This window comes from Ctenocephalides felis, unplaced genomic scaffold, assembly GCF_003426905.1.
Source record: "Ctenocephalides felis isolate EL2017-DRISC unplaced genomic scaffold, ASM342690v1 CF-g0.4_SCAFFOLD_01170, whole genome shotgun sequence".
NCBI classification, from domain to species: Eukaryota; Metazoa; Arthropoda; class Insecta; order Siphonaptera; family Pulicidae; genus Ctenocephalides; species Ctenocephalides felis.
This window is the reverse complement of record NW_020537324.1, coordinates 36,092,169-36,115,148: the sequence shown is the minus strand read 5'-3', so window position 1 is coordinate 36,115,148 and position 22,980 is coordinate 36,092,169. Positions and strand designations below refer to the sequence as shown.

The window sequence follows — 22,980 nt, the reverse complement described above, 5'->3', positions numbered from 1 at the left end:
TTTTTAAATGTATTTCGATTCTATTTCAAAAGTTTGTAAAAGCAAAAATGTAAAAATAATGGATCGATTGTTCGACAACATGTTGCACATTTCTTCTGTGACTATCTTGCTCATACAAATGTACATTACAAAGAATTAGAATTAATCTAATTAATTGAAGATAACTTTTAAAATGAAGTACTGGTTGATGCTTCATAAGTGATTTTGAGTCATCGAAGTACAATATTAAACAAATTCACATAAGTAGTAAGGGAAGATCTCCTCGGAAAATTGAACACAAAATGATAGAAAAATCGAGCACGAAATTGAATTGGCAGCGGCTACTCAACAAATATTTACTTGAACTGCTATCGTGTATTTCACGAACATTTGATGTTCAATAATGCATAATTTATCAACATCGTTGCTAGCAATTTTATCGATTTTGATGGTGGAATAATATATGCTACTTTAACATTCCACCTCCGCATACAAGTCCCATTATAATATACGATAACGTGAATATTTTCTCATAAATGTTTCAGTAAAGGCACTTTTTGACACGCTTGACTATCGATTTGACTATGAAAATTGGCTGATATACAAATATACTGGTCTTCGGTAATCACGCAGCAAAACCTATATGGAAACACATTGAATGATATCAACCAAATTATTAAGATAACCACACCAGATAAATTTTTGTGTAAAACTAATTTTTCGATTAATTTTTCAAATCGTTTTTATCAACACTTAGTGATTTACAGATTTTTAATTTACTTTTTAGTGACATTGCTCCAATAATTAGTTGGAAAAGATGACTTTAAGTTTATATTTTATTGTCTACTTTAGAAAACAACCTGCTGAATGTATCTTCAGGTAATTCAATTTAATGAACTAGTGGCTCATCAAAAATATTTAATCTACTCATCTCAGCTGCACAATTGTTACTCGTTATTACCAATATATAATAATTATAATTAATATTTGGGAATATCATTGATCATTCAAATTGTTTATTTAAAACCAGAGAAGACATAGAATTAACGATGGATAAAATTATCAACTTGGTTACTGATGCAGACTACTCCCAGACATTAGCTTACTTCTTTGTCCATTGCTTTGCTTTTTTGATCATTAATCTAACAAAAGATTAATGATCAATAAAAAAAAGCTTCTAACAATGTTTATACGGCAAAAGATTTCCAGCTAACACAAACTAATGATAAGGCCAATCTTATAAAGAGAAGATAGATAATCCAACAGATTAGTTTAATACTAATAAAAAAAAATTCTATAGGTTTTCATGGAACAGAATAGTTTCTATAGAAACAACAAATTAATTGTGATTAATTTAAAGTATCCTTTCACTGAAGCTTCAATTGCATTAATTATTAACTGTGAAAATATCTGGTGTGTCTAAAGCCCAAATCAATTTTAAAGTCTTTGACAAGTGTCATATTTTAGCAATTCAACAAAATTATTTAAATAAAACAATCTAAAAATTAATTGCTTTGATGGATCTGTTACCAATCGGTACATAAAAATGTCATTTCGCGTTGGAAAATATTTTTGTCCCATTGAATGTCGAACAATTATGAGTGCTCAAACGACACCTTTATGAGCTTTGAAATGTATTTTTTATCATTGGGAGTAATATTCACAATAACAAGTTTTATGGGCCATATGTTCCACATTTCACTTTTTCAATTGTCTGTTTGTTACTTATCGTTTTAATAAATTACGCGAGAGCAGAACAATGCAAAATCTAAATAGTATATTTAGTAAATTTCACTCTCGATCAATATCGATATAGATTCATAATATATTAATATCTTTTAATCATGATATGTAAACACCCCTTGCAAAGGCAAGTTGCATGAACTTCTCGATAAGTGCAAAATAATTTACTTAATCAACAGAACTTTAATTTAGCTATTCAGATTTTGAACGATTTATTTCGAAATTCAAGTTTTCGCTTTTACTAATTGACATCTTTAAGCACATTTATAATACGAGTAATTTTATGAATTACAAAGCACAAACGTGCTTGGATGTCCTAAAAGCGCCAATTATTCCAAAGTTTAATGTACTTGTTTAATTTAACTAATTTCCTGATTAGTGCATAAACTTTATGTTAAATTTCATAAAAAACGCAGAAACAATTTTTTTAAGAAACTTAACAAATTATTTTGTGTAATATTAAACATCGGCTATAAGAAAATACTGACACAATTACGTATATCATAAACGTAGTCCTTGATAATATTTCATAATTTAAATTAATGGCAATAATGACATAAAGAATCACCAGATAATTATTAATTAATTTCTAGCAACAATCCACAAATCCATAAACTTAAGATGTCAAGATTTTTGCGAAAACGATTACATTTTTTTTCTGGTTTCTAAATTTGTGAAATATATTCAGCCTTTTGCAAAGAAACGAAAATTGTCATATACGTGGACTTTGATTGCCCAAGAGCTAAAGACTGTACAAAAAATCGTTTGGCACCATTTGAATAAGGCTAGATACACAAAGAAGCTCGATGTATGGAGTACGGGTGCCATACAAAAACTTACTAGACCGAATTTTTATCTGCGATTTGCTACTGAATCGCAAGAAAATCGCCCCATTTTTGAAGCGGTTGGTGACTGGTGTTCAAAATTGGATTACTTACGACAATGCAAAATGTAAGCTGTCGTGATTGAATCTTGATGATAGGCAATGATAAGGATTTGGTGGTTTTAGCGGGAAATTATATGCTGTGAGCTGAGAACCTATGGCAAAACTCTTCACTCGAAATTGTACGGTCAGCAATTAAACCGTCTCAAGGTAGCAATCGCCCGAAAACAGCCAGCTTTTGCCAATAGGAGAGGTATTGTGTTCCATCAGGACAACTCCTGGCAACATACAACTCGGAGTCTTGATGGATTTCATGCATCTATCTTATAGTTCTGACTTGGCACTAAGCAATTACCATCTCTTTCTGTCAATAGCGAACAGTTTTGCTGATGGAAAATTCACTTCAATAGAGGCTTGTGGAAATCGACTGAATCAATTTTAGAGAGAGTCATAATAATATTACCTTTAAAATGACAAGTTAAATAAAACGGCGCATGACTGACCTAAATCGGATCATTCTAACTTTAGTAATTCATGCAAAAATAATGTAATTTTTTAAAATTACTTCTTTAGGGTACTTCGACTAGGGTGTAAATCCGTACAAATGCAACAGAAGTGCGTTATTGCAAGGTCGAGTGCTAATGATTCGTCATTCGCTCTCGATGATATCACTTATATACGGGTCGATTCTGATTGGTCGTCATTACATTTTAAGGATAAATATTAGTACAAATCTTGAGTTAATAAAAAATGTCTGGATCAGAAGAATATTTTATCCGTTGCATATTGCATATTTTTATAAATAATAAAGTATAAATTTATATTCAGATTTATTACTCTAAAGTTTAGAGACTAAACAATAGATCAAGCACAACAGTAGTTTGTGTAGCTGTGTATCATTTATATACAGATATACTTTATAATCGACATCTATGCAATGTTTTTTGGATCATTCAAATGGGATGTTCTCTCAAAAACTCGATTTTTATTTTCTGCACTCTTTGCTTCGTATCCCCGTAACGGCTGGATCTGCTTTTGCCAAAAACTAATCAGCACATCTCCCTATCGATAGAAATCGAATGTTTTTTGAACCATTCAAATCGGTTGATCCGTGCGCCCGAAAACGTGAACGAAAAATTGTATCCATACATACAATTACATACATACATATATACAAATTACATACAATACATACACACACATACATTTTTTCTGAAGTATGCCAAAATGTTCAGAAACCTTCAAAACGCGAAGAAATGTGAAAATTTTCAATTTCGATTTTTGGACGATTATAATAACTTACCCTACGGAAAGTTGAAGATGTATTAAATTTATCCATAGTGTCTAAGAAATTTTCAGCTATTAATTGCAAATAATTGATTCAATACCTTCAATACGGGAAATTAAAAATAAATTAATTTATGAGTGATTAAAAGTATTCCGAGTGGATTCATTACACATAATTGAAAACGAACACTCTATCGTTATACCAAGTAAATCGTCTAGTTTTAATTTTAACAAACGTCAAAATAACTACTCATTTTCTCAAACTTTGATGAATTTTTAAAATTAAACTACTTGTCGTAAGGTCGTAATATTTCTGTAAGTTCTATAAGACCATGATATATACCGTCAAAAAAAGCTTCATAAAAATCGGTTTAAATTTTTCTTTCAACAGTTAATTACAAGAAAACGGCTCTATAGATTTTCAACTAAAACTAATCAGTATCATTCCCAAATGATATCTTTCGAACAGTTTTTCATTTTTGAAAATTGATTCGGTATGAGCTTAAATGTGGACGAAAAGTTTAACACTTTTTTCCAAATAACAAAGAAATGGCTCAGTCGATCGCTGCACAAAACTGGGAAAAAATAGTCCACTTCAAAGTACATCGATTGGCTTTTAAATTTTTGAAATGGTTTCAGGCGACGAAAGTTATAATTTTGACAAACACCAAAAAAATGACACTAATTTTTGCAAATTTTGACGATTTTTTTGACAAGTCGTTTATCGTAGGATCGTAATATTCTATTATAATCTACAAGACCATGGTATCTACCGTCAAAAAAAATTCATGAAAATCGTCGAAAAAATCGAAAATCGGCCGATCATCTCGTTACGGTACGGGAAGTTCCAGCAATTTGCCTTAAGGCACGATGCCATACAACCCACTAATTATTGATTAAATCGATTATTTACACATATCTGGAAGTTCATGTAACTTGCCTCAAAGCAAAATACCAATATCAACTAGTTATCTTAAATATACCATCCCGTATAATAGCAAAAACGTTTTACTTCAATCGCGTGCGAACCTTACACGCACCCTTTTTCTTTACTTTAGCTAATATTATGCAGTATTACATTTTCGAGATGTTTAAATGTAATTTTAAGCATTTTTTGAGCATTTAAAATTCATACCAAACATATAAGAAAGCTAAATTAAGTGCATAAATAAAACAAATGTGTCGAACCTCTGATAATATTGATGTAGCCTGAAAGCGCGCAACCATTCTCGAAGTACAAGGCGTTGCTGCAGTTGCTGCGCCGCTCGTTGAAGCCTTTGTTCTTCGCCTGCAGGCAGTTGAGGTAAATGCTCCACTTCCACGGTACCACATGATGCTAAACTCGATATGCCTAAAGAGAAAAGAAATCTATTTTAACACTTTGAAAACACAGTTCATAAATTAATGTTATAGATATAGTGTCAATTTTATAATTCGTAATTAGGCATATATTGTTCTTGTATTATATAACTATGTATTTATGACATTTCGTGAAGTTGTATCGATCTAATAAAAATCAATTTGCACTAATATGATCTTTTAATGAGGACGAGAAGCAGTCTGTTTGTAACGCGCACAGATTTGCGTGACAACTAAATGAGTGCCTTTTAGGCTATTAGTGCATTTTGTTCGTTGTTACCAGAAAACCTTTGCACGAACATAAAAAATAAGTGCTTGAAAACATTGCAAATGATTTACAAAAGTAATTTACGAATCTCATAAAACTAACTACTAGCTTTATCGGTTCTAAAGTACTACGGCACATATGATTAATTAATATGAACGAATAGGTGTTTTAAAAAATTCTGATATATGACTTATTAGAGTTTAAAAATTATTTAATATTTCATACTTGACAACTTTCAAGAATATCGTTACATTATATGAAATTCCATTAACACCATTACATAAAATAAGTAACCGTTATCATGAAGACCGCTGTAAAAAAGTTATGATGCAACGCGCGAATATAATTAACTTTTGGGTTCGTATAAAATTATGAAATATTGCAGTGTAAACTATATAATATGCGTATATAAAAATTGATTAGGAATTAAAAAATAATGGTAAAAAAATAAAACCGACATGTAAAACATGGGGTAAAGCGGGGCTTGAAAGTCTGCGAGTAAAAAGGTCCGCCACCATTAACTCAAAAACGGGCCTAGTACGGAATTTTTTACAATGCTATTTTAAAGTAAATTGCAAGGATGTGTAACTGACGAAACGCACAAGTAAAGTATAATTTATAGAAAATGTATTTCCCTTTTTAATAGTAATTCTGGTTGTGAGCACTGTTCTTTGGTTTACCAGGCCTTAATATAATTTAGAAGCATACGTTAATTGATTTATCATGTGTATTATAACCACTAGAATAACTAACATGTGGTTTGTGTAAAAAGTATCGCGTAAATTTATACACTGGCAGAAAGAAACAGTAAAAAAACAGTTAATAAAAAAATAAAATAAGTTAAAAAAGCAATTTTACAAAAGATGAAATAAATAAATAGTTATTCTAACTCTGCTGAAGAATATTTTTCACGAAATACTATAATAATGTAACTAAAATTTCGAAAAATTAAAAATAAACCAAGGACCTGTTTGCACTCTCTCTAGTCGTCCCATTTTACCCCGCCAATGTGGTAAAAAGGACCAAATTTGAAAAAAAAGGATATAGATACATTTCGGTAACGATGAATTAGCTTGGAATTTAATTGAACATAGTCAGATAGTTGTTTGTTTGATATGTATTATTTGTTGTGATATAATTGGTTTGATTTTCATAATATAATTAGTCAAAGTCAAATCGGACGTTTGGGCTCCGCTCGACCTTACTTGCTTTAATGTGATATTATATTATATTATATTATATTATATTATACTTTAAATTTGAAAAGAACCTTTATAAGATAATATGTAAACCCATTTTACAAAAAACAATTTTTTAGTGGTTCTTTTACAACATTGTTGAAACAGCTTTAAATAATATGCCATTGGAAACAGAGCAAATATAAATACAGTGAAATAAAACATAAGAAAATATATATATATATATATATATATATATATATATATATATATATATATATATATCAAGTGAGAACTATAATGTTCAAAATCTTTTAAATTCCCTTCCGCCAATCTGTCAACTGAAAGAATTGTGGTTGTGTCTACTTTTCCGTAGAAAACTACGAGTGCTGATCGTAATGCCAGGGCTCAGTTTTTCAACAAGTTCTTTCTTCTATGTTAAGAGTCAAAATTGCAATCTCACTAGCGAAGGAATAAAAAAATATTTTACTCCTTTGAACATGTTAACGCTGAAGTTTAAATGGCTAGACTCAGAAGACTAGACATCGATGAAATTAATGAATCACCGGTCAAGACATGTTCGTTTCTCAGCAATTTATTTTCTTCGCAGTGACCGACGCAAGCGAAATTGATAAAACAACTCAAACTAGGAGTAGAAGCTAAAATAACAAATTTTAATAATTCTCGTGTGATCAAGTATTATTAAATACTCAGATATAACCATATGTATAACACAAGAAGTATTAAAAAAATTGCGTTCAACAACTAAAGCTAATGTTTTTAATTTCAAAATGTAATATAATACTAGTTACCTAATTAACTTCCCGTAGGGTAAGGTATCGTAATTTTTTTTATTAACTTCCCGTAGGGTAAGTTATTGTAATGGGCCGAAAATCGGAATTGAAAATTTTTACATTTCTCGACGTTTTGAAGGTTTCTGAACGTTTTGGCATACCTCAGAAAAAATGGATGTGTGTGTGTGTGTGTGTGTGTGTGGTGTGTGTGTGTGTGTGTATGTATGTATGGATACAAATTTTCGCCCACGTTTTCGGGCGTACGGATCAACCGATTTGAATGGTTTAAAAAACATTCGATTCCTATTAATAAGGAGAAGAGCTGATTAGTTTTTGGCAAAGACAGGTCCAGCAGTTACGGAGATAAGGAGCAAAGAGTGCAGAAAATAGAAATCGAGTTTTTGAGAGAACGGAGCATCCGATTTGAATGATCTAAAAAACATTCAATTAGTAATGATTGGGAGAAGGGGTTATTAGTTTTTCGCAAAGGCAGGCCCAGCCATTACGGAGATACAGAGCTAAATGTACAAAAAATGGCAGTTTTTGAGGGAACTAAGCGTCCGATTCAATTGATTCAAAGAACTTTCTGCTTGTCTTAACAAAATAATTGATTTTGGAAAAAAAAATTTTGTACAATTTTTTTTTTTTTTTTTTTTTTGATTTTTTGTATATCGAAAATAATTCAGATTTTATTTTTAATTTTGACTATAGTTCTAATATACTTCAAACAAATAATTTCAACTCTGCAATTCAGTTTATATAATTCTTATAAATATTAGACAATGTTACAATATTTATAATAATCTATTTGAAAACATTCAATATTCCTCGAACATTTCGTTACGGTACGGGAAGTTCCAGCAATTTGCCTTAAGGCACGATGCCACCCACCCCACTAGTTATCTCTTTTATTTACAACTGTCCAGTAAATGACATTCAATAAATTTGATGAATTTACAATAGTCGGCCGAAAAGGGACATTGTATGGGCCGAAAATCGAAATTGAAAATTTTTACATTTCTCGACGTTTTGAAGGTTTCTGAACATTTTGGTATACCTCAGAAAAAAATGGATGTGTGTGTGTGCATATGTATGTATGGATACAAATTTCCAGTCACGTTTTCGGGCGCACGGATCAACCGATTTGAATGGTTCAAAAAACATTCGATTTCTATTGATAGGGAGAAGAGCTGATTAGTTTTTGGCAAAGGCAGGTCCAGCCGTTTCAGAGATACGGAGCAAAGAGTGCAGAAAATAGAAATCGAGTTTTTGAGAGAACGGAGAATCCGATTTGAATGATCTAAAAAACATTCAAATAGTAAATGATTGGGAGAAGTGTTTATTAAATTTTGGCAAAGGCAATCCCAGCCATTTCGAAGATACAGAGCTAAATATGTAAAAAATGGAAGTTTTTGAGAGAACTGAGCATCCGATTTAAATGATTCAAAAAACTTTCTGCTTGTCTTAACAAAATAATTGATTTTGTAAAAAAAAATTTTGTTTCAACTATTTTTTATTGAAAAAAAATTTTTTTTGTATATCGAAAATAATTCAGATTTTATTTTTAATTCTGACTATAGTTCTAATATACTTTAAACAAATAATTTCAACTTTGCAATTCAGTTTATATAATTCTTATAAATATTCAATGTTACAATATTAATAATAATCTATTTGAAAACATTCGGTATTCCTCAAACATTTCGTTACGGTACGGGAAGTTCGAGCAATTTGCCTTAAGGCACGATGTCATACACCCCACTAGTTATTTTTTTAAATTAGTTGCAAGTAACATTTTGCCTTAAGGCAAGTTGCATAAACTTATCTCCACGTACATCTATCAATTAGAATTAAAATTCAGCTATTTAGATAATGTTCAACTGCTAATTCGAAAACAACATTTTCGCTTTCACTGAAAAGTAATCTATACAATTATACGTTTTCGAATTTTTTTTAATACGTTTTCGATGGCTTTCAAACATACTTCTGAAATTTACGTTTGAAACGTTTTATCTGTGAACGTCAACTGTAATCAGTAACTGTAACCTTGATAACTAGAACGTACATATGCTTTGGCATAGATTCTGATTTAAATCGCTTAAGCGTGCAATAAAATAATAAACATTATCAAATTTTTTATAAACATTATTAAATACAAAGGAACGTCTTGACCCACCGACTTGAAACGTCGAGAAAACATAAAATAAGCAAATCAGATTTTTTTATGAAAACAAACTTCTCCTTCGGAAAGTTAATAATATTAAATTTCATTAGATTTTAACGTTTAGCTATTTTTCACTCTTTTATTTTAATGAGTTTTCCTTTAACATGCAAGAAGTCATTTTATAATTTGGAAAAGAAATATATATTTTTTAAAAAAGATTAATTGAAATCATATTAATAATGACAACGATTTTCACTTGGAGATATAGATAGCAATATGTTCCCAAGTGAAACTAGCCCTTGCCCGGCATTGCTGCACCAATAAAAAGTCAGCCCTATTAGATTAATTCTAATAACAAAAATTATCAAATATGGATGGATTAACCATTTGGGTTACCATCTAAAAATACGAAGTAAGGAGAAGTTTCAGCCCAACAGCTCATAGGACGTAAGGTTCTGATTGCTGTTAAAAATATAATAATAAAAAAAATATATTGCTTACTTCGAATGTTTAAAATATATTATTAATTTTTTAAAAATACTGCTATGTATAAAAATATTAAATTTCACAAACAGATATATGTATGCAAACAGATTATGTATGTATCATAACCGTTCGTATATATCGAATATGTACAGAACTACATAACTATAACATAGCATTTCGACGAGAATAATAAAAGAGACCATTAACCAACACATCGGCAATAAAATCCTTTTACAGTATGTAGTCTCCGTTGTACCGTTAAATTCGTTGAATTGATTTTCAGAGGTTTTTCGCCAATGATTCTGCGGGGCTACTGGGCGCCTATGCTACGCCGCTATGGGGGCTACGAGCTCTACGGGGGCTACGGGGACTACGGACGCAACGGGTTCCATTCACGATTCATGCTACGAGTTATATATGGGTCATCGCGTCCGCCGCTTCGTAGCAATAGGCTCAGTGGAACGCATTAACGCAAGTGCTGCGCTCCCTTCGACGAGAAAACGCTTGCGGACCGAAATAAAAAGAGCAAATCCAGAGGAGAATATTTTATGAGAGCTTTTTTATTCTGCCCTGACAGATTACATGACTGGAACGCTGATGAATAAAAATATGACCAGCCATATTTTAGAAGAATAAAAAACGAAGTACGTCACGCGAAAAATTGTTTTTGCTTTTACTTAGATATAAATTTAAATTGTTTAAGAATTTATTAAAAGAAGAGTTTTTATTCAACTTACATGAATACTAAGAGTTTCTGAAGAATTTCTATCTATCTGAATGTTTTCTGATAAATTTCATTATGTGCCCATAATTATGAAAGTGGTCTAAGTAAAAATTAAAAAAAAATGAGTTTATCAGTTATTTCATACCACATTAGTTTAAACTAAATGTATTCAATGTAATTTTTACGAAATTGTCAAAAATGAACCATTAGATAGTGGTTGTAATTTCAACATTATATAGAATTCATTTAGTGTTAATTATGAATGTGGTCTAAGTAAAAAATTTTTGGTGTCAGGTCATTCCTTTCTACCAAATGATCGTGATTTTGGGTTGATAGAAATAAAAATAAAACTTGTGGGGTGGGTGACATCGTGCCTTATAGCAAATTGCTGGAACTTCCCGTACCGTAACGAAATGTTCGAGGAATATTGAATGTTTTCAAATAGATTATTATAAATATTGTAACATTGTCTAATATTTATAAGAATTATATAAACTGAATTGCAGAGTTGAAATTATTTCTTTATAGTATATTAGAACTGTAGTCAGAATTAAAAATCAAATCTGAATTATTTTCGATACACAAAAAATTAAAAAAAAAAAAAAAAAAATCCAAAATCAATTATTTTGTTAGAACAAGCAGAAAGTTCTTTGATTCAATTGAATCGGACGCTTAGTTCTCTCAAAAACTGCCACTTTTTGTACATCTAGCTCTGTATCTCCGAAATGGCTGGGCCTGCCTTTGCGAAAAACTAATAACCCCTTCTCCCAATCATTACTAATTGAATGTTTTTTAGATCATTCAAATCGGATGCTCCGTTCTCTCAAAAACTCGATTTCTATTTTCTGCACTCTTTGCCGTAACTGCTGGACCTGCCTTTAATATATTTATTTAAGTGCAGCTTATGATGCAAAAAAAAGTGCAGCTTCTTTATAAATCTTTAAAGTATGCAAGATCAATTTTATGTACGGTTTATTTATAGATTTTTATAGTGTCATGTGCATAATCTTAAGAATATGAGAGTGGCTTGTTGGAGAATACAGCCATATAGTATCATATGTATGTGCTGTATAATACTGACCCTTATATTTTTTTGTATTTAGATGAGAATTATGCGATATAATTTTTGCAAATAGATTGAAAAGAAATAAACCTTATCGTAATTTTACAAGAACTCGTGAGGCATGACAATATACTACTATCAAATAGAATACAAAAAGGGTAAAATTAATCACAAACATATTAGTCACTTCAACTTGTTATTGAATTTAAATTTTATTGTTAGTTTTGATAAAATTGTATAACGTAACTTAGTAAGTACTATCTATACATCAAATGAATTATTTTCCTTAAGTTAAATTTTTGAAAAATAGGTTTTTAACAACTAAACAAAACTACCAACTTCTATATATTTTATATCTTTTTTTATTTTTTTTATTTAATTTATTCTGCAATCTGTTTTGCATATTCGTTAACATTAAGCAGAGATTGCTAACAATAATTATCATATAAAATAAACATATTTCATATCTTAACAAGTTAAATTATCAAAATTAGCAGGGCAATTATAAAATAAAAACTCATGCAGTAGCAAAAGGTAATTTACAACTATAATTATGAACAAGAAATATAGTTATGAACAAGTGATAGGAAGAATTATACACTATTTTCTTTAAATGCTCGCGAATTAATTAGAAATGTAAATATGCATTTTTAATAGTACTCCCATACTTCCCAATATAAATTCAATTGAATGATTATCAGTTTAATATTTTCAATAAAAAAGCGTATTCAACGCACATTTTGTCACGCTAGTAGATATTATCGATCAGAAAGTTGGTATTATTTGCTTAATAGTCGCCAGAAAGCCACCTCTTTGACAATAGATCAAATTTATTTATGGTATTTTAATATCAGACAGATAAAAGGGTTTATAGATAACACATTTTAACTTTTATTAACAATATTATATTCATATTTTTATTTTCAGGGCCTGCGATTACATAACAGGCTAGCCCAAACTAATACTGGGTTCGATAATTTAACCCCGTCTCTGGCAAGCCTGGCATCAAGCAGCATGATGTCAAATTTCCACTTGAGGTTACAGATATCAAATATGATCGCAAGTGAAAATCCCCTTTTATGGGTATAGTTCCAATATCACAGTTGTAAAGTAAAAGACTGAAACATTTAGAAATAATAAATCTATTTCTCAGTCAGAATCTTATATACCTTTAAAAACATGACTTTTTTGAAAAAATTGATTTTTATTTTATATTATTAAATTTTTTAAAATATCTTATAACTTGATGTACACATGATTATTTTCGATCGCCAAATGCTATTTTTTGTACTTTTTTATTGGATCTCGAAAACCGCTGGACCAGCTTCTTCCCAAGTATTAAATCAGTTTTTCGTTTCGTCAATTCAAATCAAATGATTTTTGAATCAGTCAACTCGGAATTTCGGAAACTGAATTACCATTTTTGGTACTACCAAAGTACCAGCCATTTCTATAAACTAATCAGCACGTCTCCCTAATAATAAAAATCGATTTGAATTATTCAAATTATTGTGTTATCAAAATCACACAAAAGCACACGTACGTTATCTAAGGTATGCCAAAATGTTCAGAAACCTATGAAACGTAAAGATATACAAAATTTTCATTTTCGAATGTTTTACGATTACTATATCTTACCCTACGGGAACTGAAAGCAACGTTTTTATATTTTATTTGTTGGTTTCATTTCGTTACCAATATTGCAGAATCAATAACGTTAGAACTGTCTCTTTACTACTGCTTCGACTGTCACATCACTTTAACTCTTATAAAATTTATAGAATATTCTACATAACACTTCCCACGTAGAAGAACTTAATAAGCGAACAGTTTGAATAGAAACACTCCATAAACTTTGTCAAATAGTTACCTTTAAATATCCATATATTATAATATATTATATTGCAGGCTGATATGTCATGACCAGCGCAATATATTTCTCATCAGACAACTAGCAATACAATACAACTATACACTTGATATATTTATGATTTATATATGTTACGATAATGTAATATATGTGATAATATAATATATGTTATAATATAATTTGATGAAATCCTAAATGTACAAAACTTTACAAGATAATCTTCATCAAAATTTTATGAAAATAGAATATAAATTGAGTTATGAATTAAACGAAATTAAATAAAGATAATAAGCGCAATCTATTATATTCAAGTACAAGATGAGCGCAGACGAAAATGCTATCAAGACTTTGTGGTGGGTTCAAAATTACCAAGATTAAATAAAGGTGAATGGACTATAAAAAGATTATGCTATACTTGGCCAAAATGCTATTGAAATACATAAGTAATATGGAAATTCTTGAAAATTTAGCCTATTGATTAAGCTAAAATCTTGATATGCATGAAAACACACAAATAGTTTAATTTTTACACTATTTAAAAAAACATGATTATGTACCATCACTAATAATTTTCCGAAATAACTTCAAATATAAATGGTAGTTTGAAAAACTGTTGACTTGAGATATTAAGTAGAAGTAAACTATTTTACATACTGAACTGTTTAACAAACAATCACGAATCGTAATTTGAAATTATCTAGTGTTTTTTCAGAATAACATGTATTTGAGTAAAAATAATCTAATTTTTTTTAATGTTTAATATTGTTGTGCCAACTCCCAGATTCAATTTATAATTAGTCTCAGTTCAACCACGATATCAATTAGTCTCAATTAAACCACTGAGTCTAAATCTCAGTTATGTTATAAAATCTTTCTGAATCTCATAAATATATGTTTAATAAATATGTACGTTTTAAAGTATCTCTATCCATACCAAAATTATCACCACTTGCAAATTGGCACTAAAATATGTATATCTTTATTCGCTAGTTATGACTCTTATTATTATTAAAAGATTATCGTTATTTGAATATTATCATCTTTCTCTATTGAATGCAATTTATTTCTAGTATTTCCTATTGTAGTGCAAATTGGCATGACAATATGTATATCTTCATTCGCTAGTTATAACTTATTATTATTAAAAGATTATCGTTATTTGAATATTATCATCTTTCTCTACTGAACGCAATATTTTTCTAGTTTTTTCCTCAAATCAGAATTGATCATAAAGAGTCTTGATCCTCTACTGTTTATATATCTCTATTTTGTCGTAAAAACTGTTTTGACAACTATAATCCCGCGTCTTTGATTAGTTCTGGAAATCTTCAAGGCTATAATATCTTCAAGCCTATGAATTACTGAATATCAAAAATATCTTTTATTTATACAACTTAAACTTATATAATTACTACTGGTATAATTCAAATTTTTACTTCTGAAATTTAGTTCTTATATTTTAGAAACATAATATTTGTAAACGACATTTTTTCTTCAAACAATTACATATTTATTTTTTTAATTCTTGTAGGGTAAGTTATAATAATCATAAAAATTCAAAATGATAATTTTTGCATATCTTTATGTAATAATACATTAATGTCTTGATTAACAAAAATAAATCGTAACAAAAAAAAATCTTTATCTATCAAGACCTTCTGAACATTTTGGCAAACCTTACAAAAAATTTATGTAAGTATGCGTATGTGTCTGCGGATACAATTTTTCATTGACGAATTTCAGAGCACAGATTAACCGATTTGAATGTTTTAAAAAACATCCGATTATTACTGATGGGGAAACGTGTTGATTAGTTTTGAAAAAGTCAGGTCCAGCCATTTTCAAGATACGGGGCAAACAGTGCAAAAATGACAATTTAGTGTTTGAGAAATCGCAGCGTCCAATTGAATAATTCAAAAATTACTCGTATGAACGGAATGAAGAACTGACTAAATTTTTGGGAAAGCCGGTGTTGCAGTTTCGGAGATCCAGAAAAATTGTTGAAAAGCGGTATGTTGTGGTCAAAAATGATCATTGCACATATATGCAAATCAAATTATGAGATATTTAATAGAAATTTTAATAACTGAGAAACCAAATGCCCACGATATTTCGACTAATAAATGGATCAACATCAATGGATCAAAAATTTGGAATTACATCAAGTCATAGATGTTTCAATTGTGAATTCACAATAAGACAAATTTCTTACATGCGGAAAATAGTTTTAAAGCTCCTGATGAAGAGGACTGTGGTGGCGCATTTTCCAGAGAAAGGAAATGAATTGAATTAATGAATAAAAAATTAAATTCAAGAAAAAAAAGGTTTCAGTTCAGAAAGTTAAAATCATAAATAAGTAGTGGTGCATGGCATCGTGCCTTTAAGCAAATTGCTGGAACTTTCCGTACTGTAATACAATATTCGAATATTATATGTTTTCAAATAGATTATTATGAATACGGTAGCTTTCATTATTATTATTTTTTAGACAAAATACAAGAGCTTATGAATTGGACGACGGACTTTTAGGCATTTTTACAGAAAAGTAAATAAACAAAATTTAATTAATCAGATTTAAAATAAAGGTCATTGTCTAATATTTATTTTAGGAATTATATAAACTGATTGCAAAGTTAAAATTATTTATTTAAAGTATACGTGAGCAGTTACAAAGTCAAAATATTTATTTAAAGTGTATAAGTGAGCTTTAGAACTTTAGCCAGAATTAAAATTAAAATCCGTATTATTTTCGATTTTCAGAAAATATTTTTTTTTTTAAATTGAAACAAAAATTGAAAAAATCTATTCTCAACAGCAATCGTTTCGTCAAGTATAAAGTTTTTGAATCATTCAAATCGGATGCTTAGTTCTCTAATGAACAGTCATTTTTTGCACATTTAGCCCCGTATCTTCAAAACGGCTGGACTTGACTTTGCCAAAAACTAATCACTACATACATATTGAATGTTTTTTTGGATAATTCAAAGCGGATGCTGTGTTCTATCAAAATCTCAATTTCTATATTTCTGCGCTCTTTGCTCCGAAACGGCTGGGCCAAAAACTAATCAGCACATCTCCCTATCAATAGGAATCGAATGTTTTTTGAATCATTTAAATTGGTTGTTTCGTACGCCTGAAATCGTCGAAGAAAGACTGTATCCCCACATACACATACACATCGTTTTTTTCTATAAGGTAAGTACAAATTCTTCAGAAACCTCTGAAACGTGAAGATATGCACAAATTTTCAATTTTGATTTTTGAACGATTACAATAACTTATCCTACGGAAAGTTAATAATAGCTATCTAGGCAAACATAAACATTGTTTATACCTTTGCACATTAGTTGCACTAGTTGGTCTTGGTATTTTGCCTTGAGGCAAGTTACATGAGTTTCCCGATATGTGTAAATAATCGATTTAATCAATAAAAATAAATTTATTTATGAGTGTTTAAAAGTATTCCGAGTGGATTCATTACACATAATTGAAAACGAACGAACACTCTATTGTTATACCAAGAAAATCGTCTAATTTTAATTTTAACAAACGTCAAAAAAACTACTCATTTTCTCAAACTTCAATGAAATTTTAAAATTAAACTACTTGTCGTAAGGCCGTAATATTTTAGTAAGTTCTATAAGACCAGGATATATATCGCCAAAGAAAAGTTCCATAAAAATCGGCTTAAATTTTTATTTCAACAGTTAATTACAAGATAACGGCTCGAAAAATTTTCAACTAAAAGTAATCATTATCATTTCCAAATGATATCTTTCGAACAGTTTTTCATTTTTGGAAATCGATTCGGTAGTATGAGCTTAAATGAGGACGAAAAGTTTAACACTTTTTTCCAAATTACAAAAAAATGGCTCGGCCGATCGCTGTACAAAACTGAGAAAAAAAAATCCACATCAAAATACATCGATTGGCTATTAAATTTTTGAAATCGGTTCAAGCGTTTTTGAGCAAACGTCGATGAAAATTATAATTTTGACAAACGCCAAAAAAACGATACTAATTTTTGCAAACTTTGACGATTTTTAAAAATTAAACGACTTGTCGTAGGACCGTAATATTCTAGTATGATCTATAAGACTACGGTATATACCGTCAAAAAAAATTCATGTAAATCGTCGAAAAAAATTTTTAACACCTTATTTTATACACCAAGAAAACGGCCCGGCCGATCTTTACCAAAAACTAATCAGGTCGATTCCCAACCAATATGTTTCGAACAGTTTTTGAATTTTCAGAATCGATTCAGAATAGCGGGCTAAAACGTGGACAAAATTTTTTTCACTTTTCTGCGATTTACAAAGAAACGGCTCGGCCGATCGTCGCACAAAACTTAGAAACGCTAGTCCTCATCGACACACATAGAATGGCTTTTAATTTTTTTAAATCGGTCCAGCCGTTTTTGAGAAAACGTCGATTTACGGCAAAAAATCTGTTCACACACACACACACACATACTTTTTTCCAAATTTGGTCTCATTCGATTCAGAATGGCTTGAAACGTCGAGAAAACATAAAATTAGCAATTTGGATTTTTTGATGAAAACATCCTTCTCCTTCGGGAAGTTAATAAGTACTTTAAATATGTGTACAGAATCAAAGCAATTTTAGTAATATCTCAAATAGACGAAAATCAAGTATTCCGAGTACATAAATCGACCTGTGCACAAACAAGATTGCACATTTCGTACGTGACGCCTTCGCTCTGATATCGAGCCCGTTGCTTTGAAATCGCTATCGACCCTCGTGCGAGTCTCACATATGAATACACATGTACGCGGAGCGAGGCGCAAATATCGGTCTCGTGGCGTGACGGTTAGGAAGGTCGCTGGGGCATGATTGTAACGCGATTGGAATTGAATTATTGAAAGCATTTTTATCTGACAGTATATTCGATATGTTACGACATGCAACGTAGTTTAAAATAGTTTAATCGATTCCCGTAAATTCTCTTTGCTGATAACAACAGAAACGAATGAGTACTGAGTTCCAGTACTATCGAGTTACACGCGAAGTGTTTTCGAAGCCTTGATAGTAAGTGCAAAAATAGAACTTCTGATATTTAGCGACTTGTTTTGATGTATTTCTAAAGTTCGTTTGTATCCTTTTAGTTGAAGATTTCCTGATACTGCAAAACTATTCAATGAATTTTAGTTCTGGAAGTCCTTTAAATGTCATCACTTATTATATAGCAGATACCAGTGCCAAACACGAGAAATATCGAAACAACATTTATTTAAAAAAAACACACTCTTTATTCAAATAGGGTAGAGTTAAGGACCGTAGGTAAAATGTTCACTAGGGTTGAGCAGGGCTAGTTGAGCATAGGGGCAAGTTGAGCAATCGAAATAACTCGAAAACTATTCACCGTGTGTTTAGGCATTATATGGCGAAAAGATAGAGATTTGGGAGAAATAAACATCCCGCGATCGCTAGTGGCCGCTGGACAAATGAGTGAGGCTCACGGCCGTTTTGTTTATTTTGAGACCAAAAAGTAAAAAATGAATTCATCACGAGTTTTCGTCTGGCTTAGTCAAATGTTATTTATTTTTAATCAGGTAAATGTTATTCTTCCATATAATTATAGTACTTTTAATATGCACAGAGATTCTGGGTATAACTCTCACGGTTTTTTTATAAACTCACTTTTATTTTGAAATATCGAGTTGGGGTTAGTTGAGCATAGTTGCTAAACTTGTTCTGCCACTAAGACAATTACCATTAACTTCCAGAAATTAATTATTATTTTTAAGATTTAATCAAAGTCTATGAGCAATAATATAAAGATATAATGATTTAAACAAAAATACTGAATATAATGGTAAAATATTTCCTAAGATACGATATTGTTTTGTTGATTCTACTTTTGGTTAATTATTCAAAGAAAATTACTATAAGTTTTGTTTTCTCTGTCAATAAAGACTATAAATATAGAACTGGTTATTAAAAACTTATTTTATTTCATCACTAATCGACATTGAATCTATAATTTCATTATACTTTCTTAGCGCTCAACTTGCCCCACCTATGGGGTAGCTGTAGCTTTCAAATTTTACTTATTACCAAAAAATAGTATAAACACTTTTGTTAAGCGATAAACAACAAATCTATTAAGCCGTATAGCAATTTATTGAGACTTTTCATTGAGGAGCTACATCCGTTTAAGTAAAAATTTGCTCAACTAGCCCCGCCCTAAATCAATTGAAGTTAAAAAAAATTTAACAACAATATTTCAAAAGTCGACGGGAAAAAGATGTGTAACGTTACACATATTATAAATTATTAATAATAATATATACCTAACTAATTTCTCATAAATAATGACTAAGTTATTTCAATTTTTATCAGGAAAATTGACGACTTAAATCAAGTGGGGAATTTCTCTTGAATCTACGACGGTCATTTTCTGTTCGACATTTAATTACGAAGAAACAGCCCGACTGATATTTAGCGATTTCCAATCAATAATTATTGAGAGTTAACTTTCAAACAGTTCGTGAATTTTGAAATCGATTCAAAATTGTGGAATAAGACGAAATTGGTCGAAAGATATAAAATATTTACACTTTTCTGTAAATTACAAAGAAACTGCTCGGCCGATCATCGCACAAAATGTATAAACGCTAGTCTCTATCGAATACTTTTTCCGAATTTGATCTCATTTCAGAATGACTTGAAATGTCGAGAAAACATATAATTAGCAAATGCGACTTTTTTGCGAAAACAAACTTCTCCTTCGGAAAGTTAAACAAATTTTAATAGTTTTTATAAAAAAATAATATTTAGCGTATTTAATATTATATTTGCAATTAAGATACTAATAAGCTTGTGCATATTTCTAAAATCTATTGAATCACAAATTATTGAAATAATTTGTATTTATAAAATTATTTAATGCAAGTCTCAAACTGGTAAACATTTCATTTGTATACGTCCTTGTATAAATTTGATATTAGAATAAATGAAAATTAATTTGATAAAAATTGTGCTTTCCTTTAAAAATTAAGAAAAAAATAAATCTAACAAAATATTCACCATAACGGATATGCTGCCGAATCGAGAAAAAGCTAACATTAGCTGACTAACATGTGTTACTTTATAAATATATATTGGATTTTGCTCAAACCGCATAAAAGCTCGCGTAACTAAATCCAACACGACGTCGTTCTGAAGAAATTCTCGCACAAAATGCGTACAAAATTTGAATTTATAATACAATATGAATTTGATAAATTTATATATGTGCATATATATATATATATATATATATATATATATATATATATTAGGTTGTCAAATATCTCCCTTCCGCCTTTTTGTATTATAAACCAATAGCAAAAAAGCGAAAGGGAGATATTTGACAACCTAATATATGTGTATATAGGGTAGGGCGGGGCACAAAGTTCCAATTTGACGTTGAGCATCTTATTGTGAAAATGAAACCCATTATATCACAACAAATAACACAAATCCAGCGAACAATTATCTGACTATGTCCAATAAAACTCCCAGATTCATCATTGTAGAAATGAAATAAAAAATTAATTCATCATTGTAGAAATGAAATAAAAAAATCTATCCTGATCCTTTTTACCCTATAGATGGGGTAAATTGGAACGGCCAAGAGTTAAACAGATCCAGAGTATTATTTTAATTCTAAAAAGTTTTTGTAAAATAATAGCTACAATATTCAACCAATGCAAAGTATAAATTTTATGGATGCATTTTTTACAGAAATAACTATGAGATAACTCTACAAATAATTTCGATTTAGTATTTTATCAGAAATATTTATTAGCAGAGTAGGAATAACGATTTATTTAATTTACTCCTTGTAATTATTTAATTTACCCTTTTATTTGCATTTTTTTATTTTTTCAATTGGTTCTATTTAGTGTTTACCCTACCCAGGTGAGTGAGCTTTTATAATAGGATATATAAGAATATAACTTAAAATTAACCATTCATCTTATTAAACATTTTATGACATGTACTTAAAAATTATCTTAAGGTCTTGTAAATTACACGATAACTAAAGCATTCAAATACCTTTTATTAATCATCATTAAACTATTTTAAAATAAACTAAGTTATTTCAATTGAGTCCACAATTATTTATTAAATTGGTTCCAACTTTCCATAGATTAATAAAGTTATCGATAATTGCAATATTATATGATACTGTCTTTAATATATTGTATCATTTATAATCAAAAAATCTTATCGGTTAATAATAGTTATCATAACTATTTTCTTTTAAATGTGTTTAAATACCAATTTATTATCATCAATTCATCTCAAACATGCTATCTCTAATGCAAAAATTAAGTTATTTTGTTAAATTCGCTGCCAAAGCCGTGAATCTATAAAAAATTGGCATCGGTATCACTACTATATCACAAAAATTAATTGAAAATGTTATTTTTCTTGATACAAGAAAACTAATTAAAAAACTTTGTAATTGCCTTGAAGCCTCATAAAATGTCACGCGATTTTCGAGCAATAAAATAAATTATATTTATAAAGTTTCAAGCAAGCAAAAGCTTACCAAATTAGTTGATTTTGATTTAACACTTAAGTTATAAAAATTATATTTTGATTTAACCCCCGGTAGCCCGGGTGGTTACAATTTGACATTAAATAATTATTTAAACATCCAGTTAGTTCCTAATTATAGAAATGTGCTTTTTACTGTTTTAACAGCCAAATGGCAAACAGAATAATTTTTTATATTCAAATTTTAAGAAATATTACAAAATATCTTTTAAAATATTAGCTACCTTATTCAACGAATGCAAAATATAAATTTGATGGGCACATTTTTACAAAGATAACGTTGTTCTGATATTTTGTCAGAAATATTTTTCAGAGTTGGATTAATTATAAATTGAATTTATCTATTTCAAAATTACTTTTTCTTAACATAAACTACTTTTTATTTACTATTTTCTTACTATTTACATCTTTGCCAAGATGAAGGCACAGATGGTCCTTTTTGCAACCAACCATGTAAGATTTCATGGATGTTATATAAAAAATCTGTTGAATAATAACTTAACTAGCTGTAAGTGGAATTCTGTCTTAAGGCAATTAAGGCATCGTGCCTTAAGGCAATTGCTGGAACTTCCCGTGCCAAAAATTATTATTTTTTTTAAAAACGATTA

At 29.7% G+C, this 22,980-nt stretch overlaps 1 protein-coding gene across 1 annotated transcript in view; it reads right to left on the bottom strand.

The window, feature by feature from the left end:
* LOC113367160 (SAP domain-containing ribonucleoprotein-like) overlaps positions 1-22,980 on the bottom strand; it is a 44,410-nt gene that overhangs the window by 4,863 nt on the left and 16,567 nt on the right. The window contains exon 3 of the mRNA XM_026608790.1: positions 5,131-5,243. Within this exon, the coding sequence (XP_026464575.1) occupies positions 5,131-5,243 (113 nt within the window). The remainder of the gene's footprint in view (positions 1-5,130; positions 5,244-22,980) is intronic.